The 23,348-nt window shown below is 43.7% G+C and overlaps 1 protein-coding gene across 3 annotated transcripts in view; it reads left to right on the forward strand.

Annotated features, from left to right (window-relative positions):
- The window catches only part of dync2h1 (dynein cytoplasmic 2 heavy chain 1), a 126,475-nt gene that overhangs the window by 59,833 nt on the left and 43,294 nt on the right, over positions 1 to 23,348 (forward strand). For 2 of the 3 annotated variants that reach the window (XM_060075382.1, XM_060075383.1), the window contains exons 69-81: positions 134 to 154; positions 1,327 to 1,425; positions 2,076 to 2,199; positions 3,886 to 4,049; positions 5,496 to 5,615; positions 6,365 to 6,499; positions 7,176 to 7,319; positions 9,944 to 10,033; positions 15,705 to 15,770; positions 15,854 to 15,904; positions 16,057 to 16,110; positions 17,038 to 17,169; positions 17,410 to 17,482. In XM_060075382.1, the coding sequence (XP_059931365.1) occupies positions 134 to 154; positions 1,327 to 1,425; positions 2,076 to 2,199; positions 3,886 to 4,049; positions 5,496 to 5,615; positions 6,365 to 6,499; positions 7,176 to 7,319; positions 9,944 to 10,033; positions 15,705 to 15,770; positions 15,854 to 15,904; positions 16,057 to 16,110; positions 17,038 to 17,169; positions 17,410 to 17,482 (1,273 nt within the window). The remainder of the gene's footprint in view (positions 1 to 133; positions 155 to 1,326; positions 1,426 to 2,075; positions 2,200 to 3,885; positions 4,050 to 5,495; positions 5,616 to 6,364; positions 6,500 to 7,175; positions 7,320 to 9,943; positions 10,034 to 15,704; positions 15,771 to 15,853; positions 15,905 to 16,056; positions 16,111 to 17,037; positions 17,170 to 17,409; positions 17,483 to 23,348) is intronic. The other variant, XM_060075384.1, reaches the window with a different exon arrangement.

The following is a 23,348-nucleotide window of genomic DNA, read 5'->3' on the forward strand; positions in this document are numbered from 1 at the left end:
GCCATGTCGATTGTCGATTAACCTGCCTTTTCTGTTCTTGTAACCCGTCTATTTGTTATCATTGTTCATCCATCCTGTCTCTCCACTTTGTCTTTGTCTTATATGTTTGTCTTTTAACATGGCCACACATAAGATCAATGTGCTGAAACAGAGGGTAAGAACGAAGTCATCGCCTCATCCATCCCGTCTAGCATAGATCCTCAGTCTGTGTCCTTGATGCTTTGTGTCTCTCTATTCTCTCTCTTATACACACACACACACACACACACACACACACACACACACACACACACACACACACACACACCATTCAATCCATAGCTCTTTCTTTCCTTCAGAAGTTTCACATTCATTAAAATCCATCCTTCCCTCTCTCCCTTTTCTCGACTCTAACTTTACTCCAAGTATTTTTGGAATTAAGTCCCTTTGACCAAACCCCACATCATCTATTGTGTTTACGCATTTAAAACTTTCCCAGCAGTTCAGTGGACTCTTTAAGTTGAGCAGCACATTGAGTCATCTTAGTGATTCATGTGGCGGCTCTTTGACCGGATGGCTTCCCCCCTAAGGACTCAGTGATGTTGAGAAATTAGAAACAGACAATGGTAGAGGATGCAGGGAAGAAAAGGCTATGGAACATTTCAAGGTTGTTAAAAAAATAATCATACAGGAAGTAAAAGAAAAATGCCTTTTTTGTCAGAGCAAAGAATGATTTATACCCACCATCGTCACAGAGTCACTTTGAGCAGCAAAAATTATTAAATTAGAGTATTGTGCACTGCACTTTGTGGTTACAGGGCTGTATATCTCTGGATTTTAGTCGAGAATAAATCAAAACAAAATGGTGATTTGAGCTGAGGGAAAAGTTCCAAGTCGTGTTTCAAGCCAGCAAAATGTTCATATATTATTATATATTAAATATTTTCTATTGTTATGGTTGTAATTGTTATTGTTATTTGATTGTTTGAAAGTTGTAGTTATCAACTTATTATGAATATTAAGTAAACCAAAACACTAAATATGCAAAACGCCAATCAAAGACTTACTTTGGTTGAATACAGAAAAAGGTCTCTGGGTTTGAGTTGTTCTTTCTGTTTTGCAGTTTAGTTTCGGTTTTAATTCTTATAGTTGACCACAGTGCCTATACATCCTGCTGTTACAGCACTGCCGGTAACCAACAACCATAAAATCAAACACGTACACACACACACACGCACACACACCTTGTTTGATTTGTTTTCTGACAAAGGCTGTAGCTCATTCACAGATCTTCGAATGAAAGCAGGTGTTTAAATGAACTGAACATCCTCTATGTTTATCCCTCAGAGTGTTGCTTGTCCCTTTCTGATCGACCCATCGTCCCGGGCAACCGAGTGGCTGCGGACACACCTCAAAGAGCAAAAGCTAGAGATCATCAACCAACAGGTACGCACGCACGCACGCACGCACGCACGCAGGCCTCAAAGAGCACAAGCTTGGGATCATCAACCAACAGGTGCACAAAAAAAATCCCCCCCCCAAAACCCACACACGTACACACACACAGTTGCGTACACACACAAACACCTCAAAGATCACAGGGGAGAAGATTCATTAGAGAGTAGGGTCTTTCTGGTTGCACAGTAGATTGATTGTGTTTCATTTCAGTTGGGAGCCATAAAGTAACAGCTTCAGACGTTTCTGTGTTTAGTTCTTGATTTACCTTCAGTCCCAGTCCTCCATCATCCTTAACAAACACACGGACCAAGGACCTCGTTTAACTTGAGACGTCTCAAGCGTAGAAATTGAGAAGAAAATAATTCTCCACAAAATATAGTATATATATATATAGAATAACGTATGTATCAAGTTAATTCTATGGTAATCTATTAAAAATGGATGATGTCGCAAAAAATAATGGTTTATCTTCTCAATTGTAATAACACTTATGACAAATTAACCATGAAATTACAAACGTATTTGGAATTACGCAAGTAGACAAATATTAAATGTGACCTAATATTTTGTTTGCGATTTCTTTCCTTCTCTTAATTGATGTGTGTGTGTGTGTGTGTGTGTGTGTTATCCTGCCACAGGACACAAACTTCATGACATCCCTCGAGCTGGCTGTGAGGTTTGGTAAAACTGTCATCATCCAGGAGATGGACGGGGTGGAACCTGTCCTCTACCCCCTGCTGAGGAGGGATCTCATAGCCCAGGGTAACGCACGCACACACGCAGACAGGCAGGCAGGCAGGCAGGCAGGCACACACGCACCCGTTTTTGCCAAAACCTGGGACACTCATTGGAAAACCAACCAAAGAACATTTACATTGATAAAATAAAACCACAAAGATTATCATGGTCCTGGGGATGGGTCTTCAGCCGTGTACGCTTCGGTTCATGCATTTGTGCCATTTATTTGAGCCATATTGTAACATCTTTCAGGTGTAAAATGATAACAGAAGGGCGGCAGCAGCTCAGGAGGTAGTGCGGGTCTTGTAACCGGAAGGTTGCTAGTACGATCCCCGGCTCCTCCTAGCTGACTGTCCTCCTAGTCAAGCTGTCCCTAAGCAAGACGCCTAACCCCTACTGCTCCCGACGAGCTGGCTGATGCCGTGTGTGGTTGACACGGCCTTCGGTGTGTGAATGGGTATATGCTAAGTCCCCTAATAAAAACACAGCAACGATTATATTGTATGCACTTTTCAGCACCACACCGTTGCAAACACAGAGGAGGACATGTGTGATCTGACAAATTAGTTGTACGAGCCTACTTAATATACCTCAGACAAGTTGCTACCTGGTGCTCTCGGCAAATGGGCCCACATGAAAAAGTCCAGATTCGGTCTGGTTTGTTGCCATTGTACTGTTAATAACAGCTTGTAGGAAATGCAAATGAATGAGAGGTGGAGGAGGAATATAACTGACAGATATGAGATGCCCCTGCTGTTGGACCACTAAGTGACGTTACTCTGGGAACAGGAAGTGCACATTGCCACACCGAGGCCCCTGTTTCCATGGCAACAAACATTGCAGAGGCTGTGTGTGTGTGTGTGTGTGTGTGTGTGTGTGTGTGTGTGTGTGTGTGTGTGTGTGTGTGTGTGTGTGGGACCTGAGAGTTTGGGTCGTAATAAGTTGTGCTAAATACAGTATACTAATTGCAGAATATTACACCATGTTATATTTAATTTTGTTTAGTTGTTTAGTTACTTTTTGTTGTCGCTAGTTGCAGGATTGCTGCATAGAAACAGCTTTATGTGTCTTAACGTGCATCAATGCCTGCACACACATATCACACTCAAAGCGGTAGCTTAAATATCAATCATACTCTTTCATGGTCACCTGGTCATGCGCTGACAATTACACACTATGCATTACCCACGACTACTATAATCCAACGCCTCAGAGACTATTCCTATGGAGCAGTAATGCATTTTGATGGCTGATATGGATCACAGTGCAGGATTCACGTTCAGTGCCAAACGAATGGAAAGGATCTCCGTAGAGTGCTGATGGGCTATTTTTGTAGTTGGGATTCTTCCGCCCTGTTTTTGGCATGTCACTCGTTATGAGCTTGTATCCGTTTCCTGCTGCAACATCCATTGTATTTCGATTACTTCAGTCCTAATTGGTCCCTTCCAATCAACGTAGCCCTAGTAGTGATTATTTATCTAAAATGGTCTTGACGAGACGCCAGTGAAAATGAGTCATGTTGAGCGATCAGTCGAGAATACTCTCTTGTAGTTCTGTGGGAAGAGTTGACTGGAGTCAGAGATAATACACACAGACACACGTGCATATTCACGCACGCGCGCGCACACGCACACACGTATTCACACACACACACACACACACACACACACGCGTATTCACACACCCTTCACCCTGTAACCCCTCGCCCAGGCCCAAGGTATGTGGTTCAGATCGGAGACAAGGTGATCGACTACAACGAGGACTTCCGGCTCTTCCTTGCCACACGGAATCCCACCCCCTTCATTCCCCCTGATGCCGTCTCTGTGGTTACCGAGGTCAACTTCACCACCACCAGGGCTGGCCTTCGGGGACAGGTAACACACACACACACACACACACACACACACACACACACACACACACACACACACACACACACACACACACACACACACACAGAGACTTTTCTAACAACGTTTATTTTCCGCAATAAGTACGCTTTAACACCTCCAGTTTGGACGACTAGTTGCATTTGTCACAGGAAGGTAGAAGTAATCAATGCACTCAGTAATCCATGTGCTAATTAATTGGAATAAATTTAGAATAAATAAAACATACATGAAATGTTCGTAATGCAATCTTGTGTTACTTATTTAGTAGCCTCATAATAATAGCAATCATAATAATAATACAAAATATAAATAATTTACACGCCAAGATGGCCATAAAGATTTATATTCACAGGCTAATTTAAATTCTAATTCAATGGCCAGCTAATGGAAACCATGACACATACACACACAGAGATGGATGAGGATTCCACCAATGTACACATATGGTAAGTGAGTTTAATCTGTACCGGTATTATATGTACCGGTACAGATTAACTATTTGTATACGGACTAACACTCACACAGGAGCTTCATTGGCCACTGGTTCTTTACCTGCTTAACTATTGTAGAGCTAGCGGGATGCATTGCTAAACAGAGATTATAATCCATTTTGTGCATTTAGAAAAGTGAGATGTCTGTGGTTTAATTGCATTTTAGTTAGGGGCTATACTTCAGGGAACTGTACTTTGTAGTTTGCACACTGAGGAGAAATATTGGCAAAGCCACGTCTCTATCGAGAGGTTCAACATAGTCATAAAGGTATTATTATATATAATGATTGTTTTGGCCACAGATGACAGCTCTAGGCTACCCACATAACATTATCTACGGCTGTTTGGATAGTCGACTCATCTAACGCTAGCTTAACATGTTTATGTGATGTTGCTTGTGGCAATTTCCTTAGAATGAGACACAACGTTCAAACATTAAGTCCTCCGTGAAACGATGATAGATATTTACAGACGTGGCGGTGAGGAAAACACCTTGCATGTTACATATTCTCTTTTCTTGGATCAATGTTGAGCAGATTTTTGTTGTTTTCTTTTGCTTCTCTGAAGCAGTGGCGCAATGCCAGTCAATCGACGCTGTCCTCGAAGAAACAAAGATGAAGCGTCACTTAATGAAACCAAACACGACGTAATGTGTCTTGCCGTGCCGAGAATACGCCACATTAGCACGTGGAGCTTCATAGAAAAAACCCTTGGTTAAGGTCATTCGCCGTTTCCGGTTGGTGCATGGTTTATGATGCACCAAAAACTTGTGGGGAAACTATGTACAGGCTAAGAAGTTTGTGTGTGTGTGTGTGTGTGTGTGTGTGTGTGTGTGTGTGTGTGTGTGTGTGTGTGTGTGTGTGTGTGTGTGTGTGTGTGTGTGTGTGTGTGTGTGTGTGTGTGTGTGTGTGTGTGTGTGTGTGCGTGCATATGCTAGTTGTTAGCCTTGACCATCCAGCAGGAGAAGCCAGAGTTGGAGACGGAGAAGACGCGTCTACTTAAGCAAGAGGAGGACAAAAAGATCCAGCTGGCTCTCTTGGAGGAGTCCTTGCTAGAGGTATATGCCTTGTGTTATTACGTTTTTTGGTTTTCAACTTTTTCAGAGGGAACTTTCAGAGGGAGAGGCTGGATAAAAGTGTTAATTTGTTAACACTCGCATAGAAAGTGTACTTTAACGTAATACAGTCTCAGCTTCCAATATTAGCCTTTCAACTAATCAAAGTCTGCAGCCCCATCATTAGAAATATCTGTTTCCTAAAACACTTGGCTTCCTGTACTTGCTTGCTTACATGCTTACATACGCGCACACGCATGCACGCACACGTGCGCGCAAATGAGCACACATACACACACACTAAAAAATTTGCACACACAACAACAAGAAGTATGAGCTTCCATGGTATTCAACATCTAATTATTGTAGAATTATAGGAGCCATCCCGGCTTAACGTTTCCACGGTCCACGGCTTTCTCATCTATTCTAGTTGAATACATTTGAATGCAGTCTACCAATGTGTTTAAAAGTGCACATGGAACTGTGGAGCCAAAGCACTCTGTAGAATTAACAATTGCATTCCACTAGAATGCAGTCCGTGTTCTAATGGCCCCGCAGCTTACCTGCAACGTGACAATTATGCCGTCCTCTCCTCGTCCTCTCGGCTTATGTAAATGCGTTGGTCTGGCTCCTCCGTATGTCTGTGAATCAACGTCGTGGACCGTCTATCCACCTGTGTCTCTGGACCACATGGCAGGCTCCAGTGTTGATCTCTCCGTTTGTCTGTCTGTCCGTCTGCCTCCCTCCCTCAGACCTTGGCTACAGCCCAGGGGAACATTCTGGAGAACAGAGAGCTGATCGACAGCCTGAACCAGACCAAGGCCAGCAGTGCCTTGATCCAGGAGTCACTGCTGGAGTCTCACAGGCTGCAGGCTTCCCTGGACCAGGTGAAACATCACATGCACACGCACGCACACACCTACACACGTACAAAGACTTACGTACACACACAAACACTCCAACATCACAGACACACACACACACACACTCCAACATCACACACACACACACTCCAACATCACACACACACACACACACACACACACACACACACACACACACACACACACACACACACACACACACACACACACACACACACTCTCCGGAATTCACCTGGTGTAGTTCTGACACAATCATGCCCATGCCATAGCCATCCTCTAAGGGGCAGTGTTTCTCTAGCACTGCCTATTGTCCTCTGCTCAGTTCCTTTTTATAGCTCTCTCTCTGACTTTTCTTTTACACTGTATTCTTCCAAATGACACCCCTCTATTCCCACACCTCATTCTCCCCAGATTACCACTCAACCTTTACATGCGCTGCTCTCACTTCTGTCTCGGTCCTTCCGCTGTACTTAAGCTCCTGCCTTCTTTTTTTTTTCTTGATCACTTTTCTTCCACATCCATCATTCCACTCAACGAATTTGGCTCAGAAATCTATCTTCGTCTCCTCTTTGCCGCCCCCCCCCCTCCAAGCCCCACACACACACACACACACACACACACGCACACGCACACAACCACACAACCACAATTAAATGTACCTCTTGGTTCTTCCTCACAGGAGCGGGATGCCTACCTGCCTCTTGCTGAGAGTGCCAGCAAGATGTATTTCGTCATCACAGACCTGTCGAAAATCAACAACATGTACCGCTTCAGCCTGGCCTCATTCCTTCGTCTCTTCCAGAAGGCCCTGCAGGACAAGAAGGTGTTTGGATGAAAGGCGTCCCTCAACTGGGCCACTGGGCCATCCCAGTGTTTGATTATTTTTTTTTAATATATTTTAATATTATACGCAAACACTCTGTCACTCACACACAGAAAACCTCCCAGTAATGCACTTTTATCAGCGCGTAAAGTGTGCACGTTTTCAATTGGCCCTGAGAACGTCTCCACTTGAGACATAAAGCGTAACACGACCCGACGCTACGCCCACACACACACACACGACCCCCCCGCTCCCCAGCATGGATCCCCGCTCACTTTGCCCCATTCCACATCATTGTCACACTGGTCCATATTTCACCACGATATGCTTTTGTAACTTTGCAGTTCCACTGACACTGACCAAGATACTTCCACGGAACAAAACCCCTACTGTTCTCCTAAATCAAACAAATGAACATGTCAGCGGCAGTCCTGTCACGCCTGACACTGCCCATCTGTACAGATTATTTTAAAATGTAGATTTCTTTAAACGCGTATTATTATTTGCTGAGGTTAAGCTCAGACCCGCTGCGCTTGGGCGTTTAGCTTGGTGTGTTGCTGATTTTATTTCGAGGGCCTGGCTGGCTGGCGAGGTTGGTCGGCTGGTGGATTTTAATGAGTAATTTACATCGATGGGCTTTCATTGCTGGAGATGGGCGGCTGCATGAGCTCTCTGCTGTTACACCGCAGCCCTCCATCTCAGGGCCAAACATAGCGCACCACACTTGCCCCATGTTCATGCTTCCTTTGCAACGGAACGCGCACACAAACACACACATCCATGCAACCACCATGCACATGTGTGATGTTTATTCACAGAGACCCAGTGGGTAATGTTAAGCCCATTTAGGAACCCACATCCCAATGAGTGTGCATCAGCCTACAACTATTTTACGATTTTCTCACACACACACGCACGCATGCACACACAATGCACACACACACACACACACACACACACACACACACACACACACACACACACACACACACACACTCTATTTGATAGCGAGTGTGTGCGCTCTAATTCCTCAGATCCTGTGTGAGTTGTTTGAGCCAAGGGTGCCATCCAAAAGTGTAGCCAGGCAGCAGCTGGTCAATGCTGTTAATCTTTGTTTGGTGGGGTGTATGCGTGTGCACACATTTTGCCCAAATGTAAAAACATACATGCACACGCATCTGTTTTCAGCCTGTGTGTGTGTGTGTGTGTGTCAGTACTGAGGGTTCATGCAATGGATGCTGCATGTTACTGTCATTGTGTCGTGATGACTCATAAATTGGGCTTTATATATACTTGAACATATTGTCGCTGTGCAGTTTCGAACAGCCAGGGGTCTTTGCCATGGTTTACAGATGGTCTTTGAGCTTTAGAAATAACGTTAGCCGTATGCCCCTAAACAGACATGCACTCTTTTATCTGTTGGGTATGACACACAGAAACACACACGCACACACAAACAGTAAATAATACAAATCGCAACCGCACACAGATGGACACATACACACATTCAAGAACACACACAGACACAATCCCAGGTCTATAATGCCATGACAGATCCGCACGCACGCACGCACACACACATGCAAACAAATACATGTGCATGCATATAAAGAAAAACACATACAAATGCACCCACACACACCGCAGTTGTTCAGGAGGACATCTAGAGTTGGGAAGCAGCTTGAAAACATTCCCTCAGGGCTCGAGGCAGCCTGAAGGCAACAGAGAGCCAGGCAGGGGAAACAGAAGGACAGCCACTGAACTGGGAATAGAGGCCGGGGGTGGTGTGTGTGGGAATGTGGCAAAATCCTTGTGGAATTTCTTTCTGTGGCCTTTCCCCCCCCCCCCCTAGTTTGTTTCTGATTCTCTCTCGCCCTCTCACTCTCTCGCTCTCTGTCTCCTTTTGGTTCTGTCACTTTATTTTCTATGTTTAAAATTGTAGTATCCTTTCGTTCCACTTCATTCTTTTGGAACAATCTCTTTCCATCCCCTTTGTTTATCATGCTTTTCACCTCTTTTGTTTTTGAAGCTCTCTCTCTCTCTCTCTCTCTCTCGCTCTCGCTCTCTCTCTCTCTCTCTCTCTCTCTCTCTCTCTCGTGTGTTGTATTGTCTCTCTCTTACACACATATGAACAAGCACACACGCTCACTAACAGCAATTCGCTGTTGTTCTCTAAGAATTATTTTAAGATTTATGCGTGCGTGTGACGGTACCAACGACATGACATGTACGGTACCATTTCACGTGCTCATATGTATCGCATGTCCCCGCGTTGGCAGAGCTATCCCCTATTCACACCCTCAGGCTTCTCCTCTCTGTCTATGGAGATTAGAAGAACACTGTCTTTCAAAGTAATGGGGACACATTCGGTCATGAAAGACAACATAATTAGAGAAGCAGGCTTCCCTGTGCTACCAGCTCACCATCCCATACTGGTCCTCAGTCATCTCCAAGTGAGCGGGGAGTTTTGATGCTCAGCTTTGCCCCTCAAGCACCTTGACAGGTCATCTTTGAAGACACCTCATCCCTTGCTCTGACACTGCCTCGCCTGGTACTCCTGACACAAACCTTTCTTTTGTGTGTGTGTGCGCGCGTGTGTGTGTGTGTGTGTGTGTGTGTGTTAGGAAGCACAAAGCACTGATGCCAGGATCGCTGCCCTGGAAGCCAGCTTGAAGCGTATGGTGTACGAGTATGTCTGCCGCTCTCTATTTAAGGTAAGCACACACTCTGAAACATGCACACACACACAAACAAACAAGCACGCATCCCTCAAAGTTGTATTGCAATCTGAAAAATGGTGAATCAAGTTTAATTATTAGATCTAATAGATATTTGGTCGATGGTAGCAGTAAGATACATGAACATGCTTGCATGTCCCTGGATTGTATGTTATTCATCACTACCACACAATTAAAGGTAGTGTGTCCCTGAAACAACGGTTTCAAAATAATCATATTCATCACATCATTCTGCATTATCTATATCTTTCACCCAGCCTCACCATAACAACAACCTTTTGCTTTTGGAAAAGGAAAGCTATCTGTTCTTTTCTGACATTTTATAACGGATATGTATTCAAATGGAACATGCAGTAATGACTCCCAACCCTATTTTTACAGAAGTATGCAAACATGAAAACCCTTGCATTTGTCCCAGTGCACCACGTTGTAATGGAATGCCAAATATTGACTATCACAGCAAGACCTTGCATTGATGAGGCAGTAAATGGGATTTCTGTGTGTTTTGTCTGTATGCCTGGTGTGTTTGTGTGTGCTTGCATGCCATGCGCGCATCTCTGCGTGCATGTGAGAATGTGTGTTGGTGTGCAGGTTTTATAGGGTGATATGATAATGCCCAAGGAGGTTTAGACAAAGTAATGGTAGCTGCTACCACTGATAATGTGTGTCCTCTAGGCTTATTGAGCCAAGATTCAAAGAAACACACACAAGCACACACGCAACCACACACACACACATTCAGCTGGTAGCTGGCCCTGGTATTTGCATGTTGGAAACATTGGACTACATTATCAGCCTTCCTGTCAACACCCCTGTTGCAGAGAGAGAGAGATAGCGCTTTGCAGGATGAGGGCTGTAGGACTTGCAGCAGCCAAGAGAGAGAGAGAGAGAGAGAGAGAGAGAGAGAGAGAGAGAGAGAGAGAGAGCAAATAAATAAAGTGGATGGACTGAGGACGAAACCGAATTAGACTTAATGAAGGGGGAGAAAGGCACTGTAGAATGAGAAAGATAGCTGGTGAGAGAGGGTTACATAGGGTGTTTGACCAGCCATGTTTTTTGTTTGTTTGTTTGTGTCTGTGTGAGAGAGAGGAAGTCTCTGTCACTATAGCGTGCGTTCACTGGTTCATGTCCCGGTGATGTGATTTGCCATGACATGTTCCAGGTGTTGCAGGCGGCTGTGGTCTCTGGGGCCGTCGAGCTGTCACTGTGACCGCGTGTCCATGCCTGAACACCCGTACCCATACACAGGCGTGCACGCTCTTACCTTGAAAAGCTGTAAGCGTGTGGCGTTAATCGTTTGTTCCTCTCCTTTCCTCTCTGTCCTGTCCATCGAACTACATTCCCTGTCATCTCAGCCATTTTGATGTAAACTGCTGAGAGACCTAGGAAGTCTGTAGAGGGGAAACAGGGGGGCCCTCTGCATGCCATCCAAAACGTCACCTAGCTCGGGGTGACATGCAGAAGGCACACAGAGGGAAACTCCTCTTCACTAGCTGCTAAAGGTCTTGATACAAAGACAGATGCTTTGCGACACGGCGGTTTTGTTAATGCCTCCAATGAGACAAAATAAAAGATGCTCTTTAAGGTACTCTAACCAGAAGCCCTCGTCCTGATGTAGCAACTTTGCTCTGTATCCTATCGTTGGGTCAATCTAATTATAGTGCAAAGGGAAGCAGTATGCTTGCGTCTTAATTAAAGAGAAAGTTGTCAGAGATGGCCGGTCAGAGCAGAGAGACGGTGTGTAAACATGATGCCGGCTTGATCCTCTTTCCTTTGCCATCCCTCCCTGTGTTTACTCTCTCCTCTCTCTTCTTCTCTCACACGTTCTCTCGGTTCACTCATGTTTCTTCCTTTCTGCCCTAATCTCTTATCGTCTTCCAAGTGCTGGCAAAGGAAGGGAAGCCTTTGCTTGACTTTCAGTTAGACTTGTGAATACTTCATCCCAAGGGGGACTTTATTGAAGCTGTCTGACTACCCCCGCTCCTGGCAAAGTGCAGTTTATCGCGTCAGAGATACAGCAGCCACACGCGCGCCTGCACACTAACATGCACGCGCGCACACTCACACACACGCGCAGAGAATGAGAATCAGATAGTCAATGTGGCCCGCAGGTAGCATCGTCTCACAGCTGAGCAGTCGGCGCCGGCTGTTTGTTTTTTTTGTTGTTGCAGACATTGAACAGTGAAAGGAGAATGAAGGATGCCGGTTGAGTGCACAGGAGCTGAGAACGCTCTCGTCCACAGGCATTTATCCCAGCGTCTCGAGTTGTCAGCCACGGAACGGTTGGTGTTGAGGGGGGAGAACGAGAGGGCGATGGGATGAGTGCAGAGGGATACCACTGCATCACAACCTCGAGTCAAGTTGCCTCAGTACAAGCTGCCTCTGAGCTTTTAGGATCTGTGTTTAAGGATTGTCCGGTATCTATATTTTCATAGCTATGAGTTCTCTCTGCAGATGAGTCCTGCACATCATACAATTACAGGACCAATCACTACTCGGGGTAGAGAGTTTTAGTTCATGATGAAGCAAGGAACGCCATAGTCAGCATAAATTCTAAAATAATGGTGATGTTCCCCGAGGACAGTGTAGCAATCGACGGGGGAAACCGTCGGTTTATCTGAAGTAGGCCGATTTGCTTCTTCTTTTACACCAAAGGCTTTTCTCAGTGGATACAATGTTTTTCGCCTTACTTATTTGTCTTCTGACAAATAACTCTGCAGTTACGGGTATTTACCCGCTCCAGCTCCGATCAGCATTGATAGAAACAGGACGCTTGGCCCCTTTAGTGCGAGGCTGCGCTGGGTGCTGAAGTTCTGAGCGTTGATGTGTAGAAAGAAACAAACGACATGCAACAGTGGTTTTGTTCTCTGGACTGCGTTTGAAAGAAAGAAATTAATAAGTAACAGACATACAAAAGTTATCCCTTTTTTTTTTTTTTTTTTTCACTGGCCTCCGTGCTGCTTTCTATTGTTTACGAACCCTGTCTCCAGCGTGTTCATGACCGTGAACGTTACACAGCAGAGAAAAACCTGGACATGTTCATCTACTGGCAGCACTGGGAGAGGAGTCAATGGGTTTTCCCGCGTTTAAAGTACCTGCATATCCGTGCTGGTTTTGGTAGAATAAGGGGTATGATTGTCAGTTCAAAAGCAATCTTGAATATCTGGATGGTCTCACATGGCAGCAGACTGACGGTAGGATGTAGATATTATAGATTTTATAGTCAATGTAATAGAAGAGCAGAACAGCTATTCCCCTGTTAGCAAGTCCTCATTGTCAACCACACTTTATGAAACAGCAGCAATAATGTATGAATAGAGAGGAAGGATAGAATAATACATGGCGAGAAGAGCAGTACAGATTCAAGGCAGTCATGAAGAGACAAAAAAGTTCCCTCAGTTACTTGGTCTATAGGAATTCTGAGTGAAACTTCCATTTCAGATATCTTAGGAAAAAGTTTGGATTTCACTTGGGTAGTGAAACCAACTTTGGGGTGGAAAAAAAAGTTACGATGACTTGGGACATTGATTTTCAATTTGTAAAATGACACACTTGAATTTTGTCATCACATCTCTCGGGGTCACACTGTTTGCAGTCCCCTTGGTAACCGCACCCTCCATTCTGGTAAAATCCCTTCCCTTCCACGCACATACACATACACGCACGCACGCACGCAGACACGAATGCACCCCCCATCATTCAAGCAAGCCTCATCCCTCTCCTCTCTTCTTTCCCCTGAACTTTGACCCTAATTACAGACCTCAGTGCCATCTATCTTGTTCACTTGTCACTTTGGACTCTCTCTCTCTGTCTCTCTGTCTCTCTCTCTCTCTCGTTTATGGCTCAGAAAAAGAGTTTGAATGTGTCACTTGGCTACAGGAACATTGAATGTAGGAACAAATAAATCCAATGTCCTATAACTCGATTTATGGTCGGGCGGTTACCAGCCCTGACTTATTCCTTATGAACCATTTGATTGATTCATTAGTGTGAATAACCCCCCAGCAGGCTTAAATGTTTTGGTCCTGACCCTGTTGTACCCTTTCATCACTTCAAGTAAGGGCTAGATTATTTTTCTGCCGGTATGTGTTCAGTCATGTCAGACCAGGGGGTCGGCAATGACTGCTGTCTGTCAGAGTCCTCTATCACACATCAAGAGCACCTCAGGGCCATGCATTCCTGACGTTTAGCTGTGCGTGTACGTGTGCGTGTGCGTGTGCGTGTGTGTGTGTGTGTGTGTGTGTGTGTGTGTGAGCGGCACGTCAGGACCCCCTGCAGAGTTCCGCATGTGTGGCTGTCAACTTTCTCCCAGTGTGATACATTGATACATCGGCCTGCAGACAGACAGACAGACAGACAGACAGACAGACAGACAGACAGACAGACAGACAGACAGACGGGGGCGACCAGGCCTTGCCTCAGCATGCAGTGTGACAAACAGTTCAACGACCCTCTTACATTGTCCGTATTTGTCCGTGTGGTTTGTGGTTTCCTTGTATTTTTCGGTGTGTGCTTGTGCATTTTGCAGGTGCATTGAGCAGTGCATGAGATGGCTGCTGTGTTGATGCATTCAGGAAGTTGAACGGATAAACAAGGCTGCTCAGGTGGCTCTAAAGCGGCCCGAATAAATTGATTTATTCAACGCTACCATCTATCTACCCCTCATGGCATCTATCTGCCATGAGGGGTTTATCCGTGGGTTTATGAATACGTGTGTGTGTGCGTGCGTGTCTGTGTGTGTGTGTGTGTGTGTGTGTGTGCACGTGTTTGTGTGTGTGTGTGTGTGTGTGTGCACGTGTTTGTGTGTGTGTGTGCGTGCGTGCGTGTTTGAGGGTATGTGCATTTCTGCTCTGCTTCATTGTTGTTCCCCTCTACGTGAATGGACCCAGGCACGGCAGTCATCGAGAGGAACGGTTACAGAATACTGTGCAAGAGTCCAGTTTGTCTCCTGTCTTCCACTTCCTCCCCAGTCATTTCAACAAAGCCTTCGTCACTGTATTTCTTTACCCCCCCCCCCCCCCCCCCCCCCCTGTATTCTTCTTCTTCTCCCTTCTGAGTCATTAGTCTTGCTTTCTCTCGCTGGCTCTGTAGGTGGCAGAGAGATAAGCGAGTTGATTGGCTTCTTCTGCCTTATCTCCCCTGCCACCCCTCCCCCCAGTGAGATTGGATTGGTGTGCAGGGGGAGGGGGTTTGGGGGGGGGGGGGTTTGAGGGTACAATTATAGGACTCTTTCTTATTGAAGCCCGCTACCGTTGGCTGCAGGAGGCCGGTGGGTTCCCATGCTGTTCCCCCGGTGCCGAGGGGTTCCAAGCATTCCATGATCTGTGCTTAATAATCTAGAGCTGGATCAGGCGCATCCGGAAGCTGTAGGAAACCGTTTAATGCCACACCTGGAAACATCACTGTCTGAAGAAGAGATGTAAAACCAGGCCGAGATATCGCTTTATTCCCTCACCCTCATTGGTTAATGTCTGCAACATTATATTCATACCAATTTGTATTTTCTCTTTTTCTCTGCCTCTCTTTCTCTCTGTGTCTGTCTCTCTGTCTCTCTCTCTCTCTGTGTTTGTCTCTGTCTCTCTGCCTCTGTCTTTGTCTCTCTCTCTGTGTTTGTCTCTGTCTTTCTCTCTGTCTCTGTCTCTTTCAGTCTGACCAGTTGATGTTCGCCATGCATTTTGTCAAGGGCATGCACCCAGAGCTGTTCCAAGAGAATGTGAGTACCGTGGCACACTGACATTTTAACGACTGGGCCATAAAATTTGATCTCTTTTTTAACATTGAACTGTTCTCTTGCAGGAATGGGACGTCCTAACCGGATTCATAGTTGGAGAAGTGTTCAAGAGAGAGGTGTGTGTGTGTGTGTGTGTGTGTGTGTGTGTGTATGTGTGTGTGTGTGTGTGTTTGTGTTTATTTTGCCATTTGTATGTTGTGGGACTTTTAGCACCACAACTATGATTGGTTGTTGAGTCTCATTGACTTACTCTTCGTTCTGTATGCAGGAGTTTCCCTCGTGGATCGACCAGGAGAGACACGGAGCTCTGTCCATTTTCAAGGTACTTACTTGCTCGCCCACTCAATCACACAGAAATTAAACTTGTATGCATCGAATGGTCAAAATCACCTTTCATCCACCAGTCTGAACCAGTTCGTTCTCAGTCTGGGAACTAGTTTGAATAAAATAAAAGTGATAAGAAAAATAATCTAGTCTGCATTCTGAATACCCACAGAATCCTAACCGTTCATTGACCCATTTAATGTTCATGCTCTAGCTAATGAATGCAATGTTTATACATGAGGGTAGAAGCAACAGACACAATTAGAAAATATATTAGGTTTTCTTCTGACCCATAATGTTCTTTCATCCGGCCTGGAGGAAACATCTATCATGGATCGACCATTTGCATTGTCATCATTAGGAATGGCCTTTTGTGCAAAATCAAAAAACGTTGACTGAAATCCAATGCGTTTCAGAATAAATTGAGTTGTAGATATTTATTATCATCTCTTACGCAAAGGACAAACAATGGCATGTAGTGGCTATATTACCACGGGCCCCACTGGTAATGGAACTGATTTAATTGACGCTATTCAACATCAGCGGTCTGTTAGAAATGCTTGAAATGTTCCCCCATCAATGCCCTGTTTTCCCCATCTTTATTCCTTTGTAAATATGTTGCATTAATGAATAAACACACTATTTTGACCACTATAAGATATTTACCACTTCTGGATGTATATTACGATGTTAGAATAGTGTAGGGGATAGTTATAGCAAAATTGTGAACATCACACATTCGCCTACACTATCAAGTAAAAAAAAAAGGCCCACGATGTGGTTCATTTCACGTTCTACGGTGGGGACCTTGTCAGTGTCCAACAGGTTGTGAAGTCACACCTTTTCAACCAATCACGTTCCTTACTTTCCCTCTTCTCCTCGGTCCGGTGCCTCACTCTCCCCCCCCCCCCCCCCCCCCTCCCAGGCTACCTTCTCATCCCTCTACCAGTCCCTGAGTCTGAGTGACGGAGAGTTCTGGCTCCCCTTCTCCCGCAGCTCCCACTGTGAACAGGAAGTCCCGCCCCCAGTCGCCAGGAAGATTACTCCCTTCCAGCAGGTCAGCTGTTAATCAGCCCCCCCGGCAGGTGTTAGCCCTGCAGGGGTTTTAATTATTGATGTGAATGTTGACACCTAAATGGATGTACTCTGTGACACATTATTTGTTATGATAAACTCGGTTGTGTCCTTGGACTGCCATTTCTCAGCACTGTATCATCAAGTTCATAGACGTTTCACATTCAGTTTGACTGATGCGATGGTGGCTCCAGTCTGAATAATTATAACGCATCCTCTCCAGGTGTTGCTGGTCCAGGCCATCAGACCAGACAGACTGCAGAGTTCCATGGCTTCTTTCGCCTCACAAGCCCTGGGTAGGCATCCTCCCCTCTGCTCCTTAATACATCTGATCTATCGTCTTCCCCAAACAGCATTTGTGTAGATATATGTGTTTATGAAGTCCCCAAGTGCAAAGACACACAGTGAAATGGCCAGGGTTAGTGTTTGAATGCAGTGAGCTGATTCCTGAACGGAGTCTCACTGCAAGGATTAATATACACTCCTTACAGACACACACACGCATGCACGCACGCGCGTCTGCGCGCAAACACACACACACACACACACCTTGACAAACACTGTGCACGTGCTGGAGATGGTTGAGTGTGGTGATTTCTCTTCATCAGCCCGGTGGGTTAAAGGGGAGAGGGAAAGCGGGCGCCATGATCTGTTGATTAACCCCATGGTGTGGGAGCAGATTGACTCTCCGTCAATGTGCTTTAAACCTTTCTCTCTCTTTGTCTCTCCCTTTACCACTCCTCGTGATAATAGTCACTCTCTCCTTGCATTTACTTTGTTGTTTTGCGACACCCTTTCCTGGTAGCGTTTTTTCAACAGTTAAGGTTTAAAAGGTTTTAAAAAATCACTTAAGCGTGTACCATATAGGCTCTATAACGAGGTGACCCGGGTTTGATTCCTGCCCGTGCTCATTTGCTACATGTCCTCCCCTCTATCTCCCTAACCTTCATCTCTCTCAGTCTATAATAAGCATAAAATTGCAAAAAATAATATAGGTGTAGTTGAGAAATTTGAAACTAATTAAAATATATTCACATTACACCGAATATTAATTGTCTCTTATTTTACTCATTTTGGATGAACCTGTGCATTTATTTCATAAGGTAAACCACTGCTAGGGTGACCTTTCGCCCATGTTTTTAGCAGAGTGTAAAAACAAACAAGGTATAGTATATACGCAAAAACGATCCTATTGTCGTTCCTAATATTCTTTCATAGAAGTCCTTCCATGCCTTGTATCTGCCTCAGGCTGTCTACTGTGAATACCACAGCCATACACATTCTGTATCACAAAGTTATCTTTGCATACACAGCCATCTTTGTACATAAACACTGAGGCGTTGTTTCTGTCATTTTGTTTCCTTTTTTTACACATTTGACAGGCACACACACACACACACACACACACACACACACACACACACACACACACACACACACACACACACACACACACACACACACACACACACACACAAAATAACTGATTGTGGGTGTGTGTATGTGGGCCTAATGAGCCCATCCATTCAGACCAGATAATCCTTCTAATGGCATGTTGGCTTGTGACAAAACACTCTGTAAATCCACTAATTGGTGTCAGGTAAAACTAATAAGTTGCTATCTTGTTTGTGTGTGTGTGTGTGTGTGTGTGCGTGTGCTTGAGAGAGGTGTGAGTGTGTGTTGCATATTAGATAGCGTATTTAGTTTAATGCATCAAGTTGTTTTCCAAACAATTGAGCTTTCAGGTTAGGAAACATTTTAAGCAATGTTTAAAATGTAAATGTTAAAACTATTACTAAATAATAAATAAAAATATTTAAATACTAAGACGCAGTGGTGTCTTGGCATTTAAGTTGTGTCTTGGCATTTAAGTTGTTAGTTCTTGAATAGAAAAATATGTTTTCTATGATCAATTACGTTAATTGTGGAACAGCTTAATGAATTTGGCTTTGCTATTCCCTCTATGGTGCTTATATATTACATCCAAATGTGTCTTTCTCTGGCATGTTACACAAACACAGACTGTTTTACACCTACATGTTTGCAGCTATTCATAAATCCAGTCTCTAGTCCATTCAAAATCAAAGTCTCTCTCTCTCTTTTTGCAGCCAGTGATCATAGTATTAATGTTAATTATGTTTTATTTTTAATATTATTTTTATATATGCACGTACATTGGATAATAGTGCCTGCTAAAATTGACAAATAACTAATTTATTCGTTTTCACAAAGTCACATATTCGTTAACTTCTGTTTTCCTCTGGCAAAGCTCTGATTTATTCCTCTCCTTCAGCCACAGAAGTATGTGTAAAGGTGGTGTGTGTGGTATGATAACATTTTTCTGATCATCCTCTTCTTGCCTCTCACATTTTTGCTGGCCAAATTAGGGGCGTATCCCACAGGAAAACAACTGTGGTTTATCATCTTTCTTTGCAGATAATGGTTTTCTTTGGCAATATTTGTCAATGTACTGTTCCAAAGTATCGGATGTGACCGATTATTCTACCTACTGTCTTAATCAGTATTTTCTGAGGAAAAGCAGGAAGCACAGCGGATGCTTATAGTTTGTCCTCCAGAGTTTGTCTGCTTGTCTGTGTCCTTCCTGTCTCCAGCACGTCCACTTTCTCCCTGTCTATGACTTTCTCTTCTCTCTACATCATCGGTCATGCTCGCCCATAACTTAAAAGTGGGTGTCTCATGGGGCCTAGCATGCAGGGACTCTCTGAGGTCTCATGGCCTCAACCAAGGAGATTGTTTTGCTAAATGTGGGCATATGTGAAATTTCTACACCAATCAAACATTATGGCAGGCAAATGGGCATTGTGTGTACTTTGATTGAATGGCACAGGCCATAAATGCAGGAAAATACATTGCTGATGTAAATAGAACTACCTACTACCAACAACTTCACTTTGGTAGCCTAGTTCCCCATAAACCACATTCAAATGTGTGTGTGTGCGTATCGTTGGTGCCATTTACACATGGAAGTGTAAGTGGTGAAAGCTTTATGTTTTACTTTAAACTATAATTCAGAGGAATAGACTTCTTATTTACCCTACACACCACTGATCAACCGTTGTGTTGACACTGACAGCCAGGCTGACAAGTTGCTGAGAATTCTCCCAATTTGTACTTGCTTCCTATTCAAGAAATGTGGTTGGCTGTAAGAGAAAGGACTCAATTGTTTTTCTTTTTTCGTGTGCGTGTGTGTGTGTGTGCGTGTGTGTGTGTGTGTGTGTGTGTGTGTGTGTGTGTGTGTGTGTGTGTGTGTGTGTGTGTGTGTGTGTGTGTGTGTGCCACAAGTAGTACACACTGACTACACACTGCAACGACGTGCTTTGTTATTGTTATAGCTCATTGTCAATGTTATGGCTCATACACAGGACTGCAACAAACACACTCACGCTCACACAAATCACACTCCAGCATGTGTGCTCTTCAAAGCACTGTGCTGTGTCTGTCAACCTTGGATGTCAGTGTTCCCACCATATGAATATTCATGGCCGTATGAACAATAGCTGAAGGCCAGACGTTCCTCAGAAGTACTGAGAGTTGCTCTGCCACTCCCAGCCCTGTCTAACTCGAAGCCGACGCACATCAGGCGTCACATGAAAACACATCACTCCATATACTCAAGCATTCACACCCACACACACGCACACACACAATATGTGCATATGGAATAACACATAAATGTGAGTTGTACAAAAAATGTGCAACTGAAATTCTGAATCTCTTAGAGTGCTGACTTGATCTTAACATCTTATTTGTAATTGCATTCCGTTCACTTATAACATTTACTGATCATTGTGCCTTCTTGAGTTCAGCAAGAAATTCAAAGATTATAGGAGTCTATCTCCCTCTACATTGGGATGAACTAGCATCACCCTAGGCAACAGAGCAGGAATGAAACACAATTATGTTCAATGCAAATTAGATATTGATTTTCTTGATTTGTAAGTAGATCAAATTATAACACTAGTGGTATTGGATAGTAGCAGTATAGTGTAGCGTGTGTTTCTTCATTTATTTTCATCAGATTCATCTGTACAGACAGAAGACACGAATTATAAACAATTTGTGCACACGGTTCTTGCTTCTGGAGAATGATGTCATGTTTTTTTTCTTCTGCCTTACCCCCTGCCATCTTTTTTTTGTCTCATTAGTTTGATTAATGAAATCAACACTGAGAAGGATTTTTTTTAATATGTATATATATTATTATTATTATTGCTCTTTTGCTTTTGTTGTATTGCACAAGCTCTCTCGCTCTCCCCCTCTCCCTCTCGCCACCCCTCCCTCTCTTTTGCTACCGAAAGTCTTAAAAATATACCAACTGAAGCCATTTTTGTTAAAACATGAGCAGTGATATTAGGTCTGATTTATGGTCAATAGGGTAGATGACTAACAATAACACCATATCACAGAGGAGTCCTTCACTGAAATCCGCTCACAGTAGAGTCAATCATTAGTAGTTTGATTGGCATGATGTCATGATAATTTAGTGGCCTCATTCCCATCCCAGTGTGTATGAAACATTTGCAAGGTATACAGAAAGACTTGTTTCAACCCAATGTTAAAGTGTATCAACATTAGCATTTACATTGCTGTTAAGTATACATATTTTTATTTCAAGTGAAATGTTTTAAGTTCAATGTTCTGCTTTTCTATTTATTTATTTAATTGACCCAAATTAGTAGTTTGAACTAATCACAAGACTTCCTTTCACGGAAACGATTCTGATAAATAATTGTCCTAATTAACTTCATAGAAGTTTGCAAATAGCATGCATCAAAAAGACGTGCAAAAGTAGTCAGACGGAACCGGGCTAATTTATCAACATAACGACAAACTGATACTGTTCGCTAGATTAGCATGTACATAACAAAGTCATCCGAGCTTGATATTCCTCTGAGACATCATGACATTGCTTAACAGGTGAGTATCTACAACATTCAGGCAAAGAGTTTGCTACAGTTACTCCCAGCTCTAAGTTTCGTTGAAGGCATGAAATTAGGGAGAGCTGAGAACACTCTCCTTTCATTAACTAGTTTCATTGGAGATAACCGTAGCCACAGAGAAACGGCTCATATCACCAATTGTTACCTATTAGCAAAGATAAGGAGGCATTGTTTGATAAATAGTAGAATAAGTATTCATATGATACAGTATTAGGAATATACATAGTAGTATATATGATAGTATAGTATTAGTATCAGTATGTTCCCAATAAAGGTAAGAGTTTATTTTTGGTTGTAACTTGTAAAGTGTGAGGGTTAGTGTTTGGGTTAGTTATTGATGTTGTTCAATCACAAGTTGTCAAATTTAGGTGACAATGTGAACTTGCTTTCATATTTCATGTTTGTGTAGTTAGTGTGACCGTGTGAACATTTTTCGGTTTTAAGTTAGAAACATAGTGCATGTTAGAAACATGCAAAAAAGCACACAATAGTTGAAGTAAATGTACCTATTTAATGCACACCAGTCTCCTCTCTAGCAGAGGGAGCCCCAAACACAGTTTAAAAGAGCCCTTTAATACCGTTTCACCTCCTCCCCAGAAGGCTATTGTCCTTACATCAAAGGAGGGGAAGGTTTAACCAAAGGACAACTGCGTTCTCGTCAAGCTGATGTGTCACTGCCTCCTTGTGACCGGTTCACCCCAGACAAAAGGGTTAACAGGAAACGGGTGCTAGATAACACAAGTAAACACATAGAGTGGTTAGATAACACAACCTGAAGAAATCAGCTACAATAATTAACAACATATGGATTTCCTATCTCATTGTGTGCTTCTTCTGGAAACAGCCTCCCACCCATGATTAAAGGTTGGGTGACTCACAAACAGTTTTCATAACAAGCAAACATTTAGTCAAGGTACGGTATCACTGTTTCTGCGGCCACACATTTTGGTCTGCACGCAGACGGCTGCATAGGAGTCCGTGCGGACCCTTGTGACGTGGTCGGATGATGACACCTCCATTGTGTGGACCAAAGCGCCTCCACTTGGATGAACCCCGTGCCTAGCAGCATTCATCTAGGAATAAAGCCTTAAAATAACTGTAGCTCAGCAGCATTTACCTAATTACATTAACCAAGAATGGACCATGCTACACTTGTTTACCAACTGTGTTCACACACATCAAACATACAATGCTTATGTTA

This window comes from Gadus macrocephalus, chromosome 16 (assembly GCF_031168955.1).
Source record: "Gadus macrocephalus chromosome 16, ASM3116895v1".
In the NCBI taxonomy this organism is placed as follows: Eukaryota; Metazoa; Chordata; class Actinopteri; order Gadiformes; family Gadidae; genus Gadus; species Gadus macrocephalus.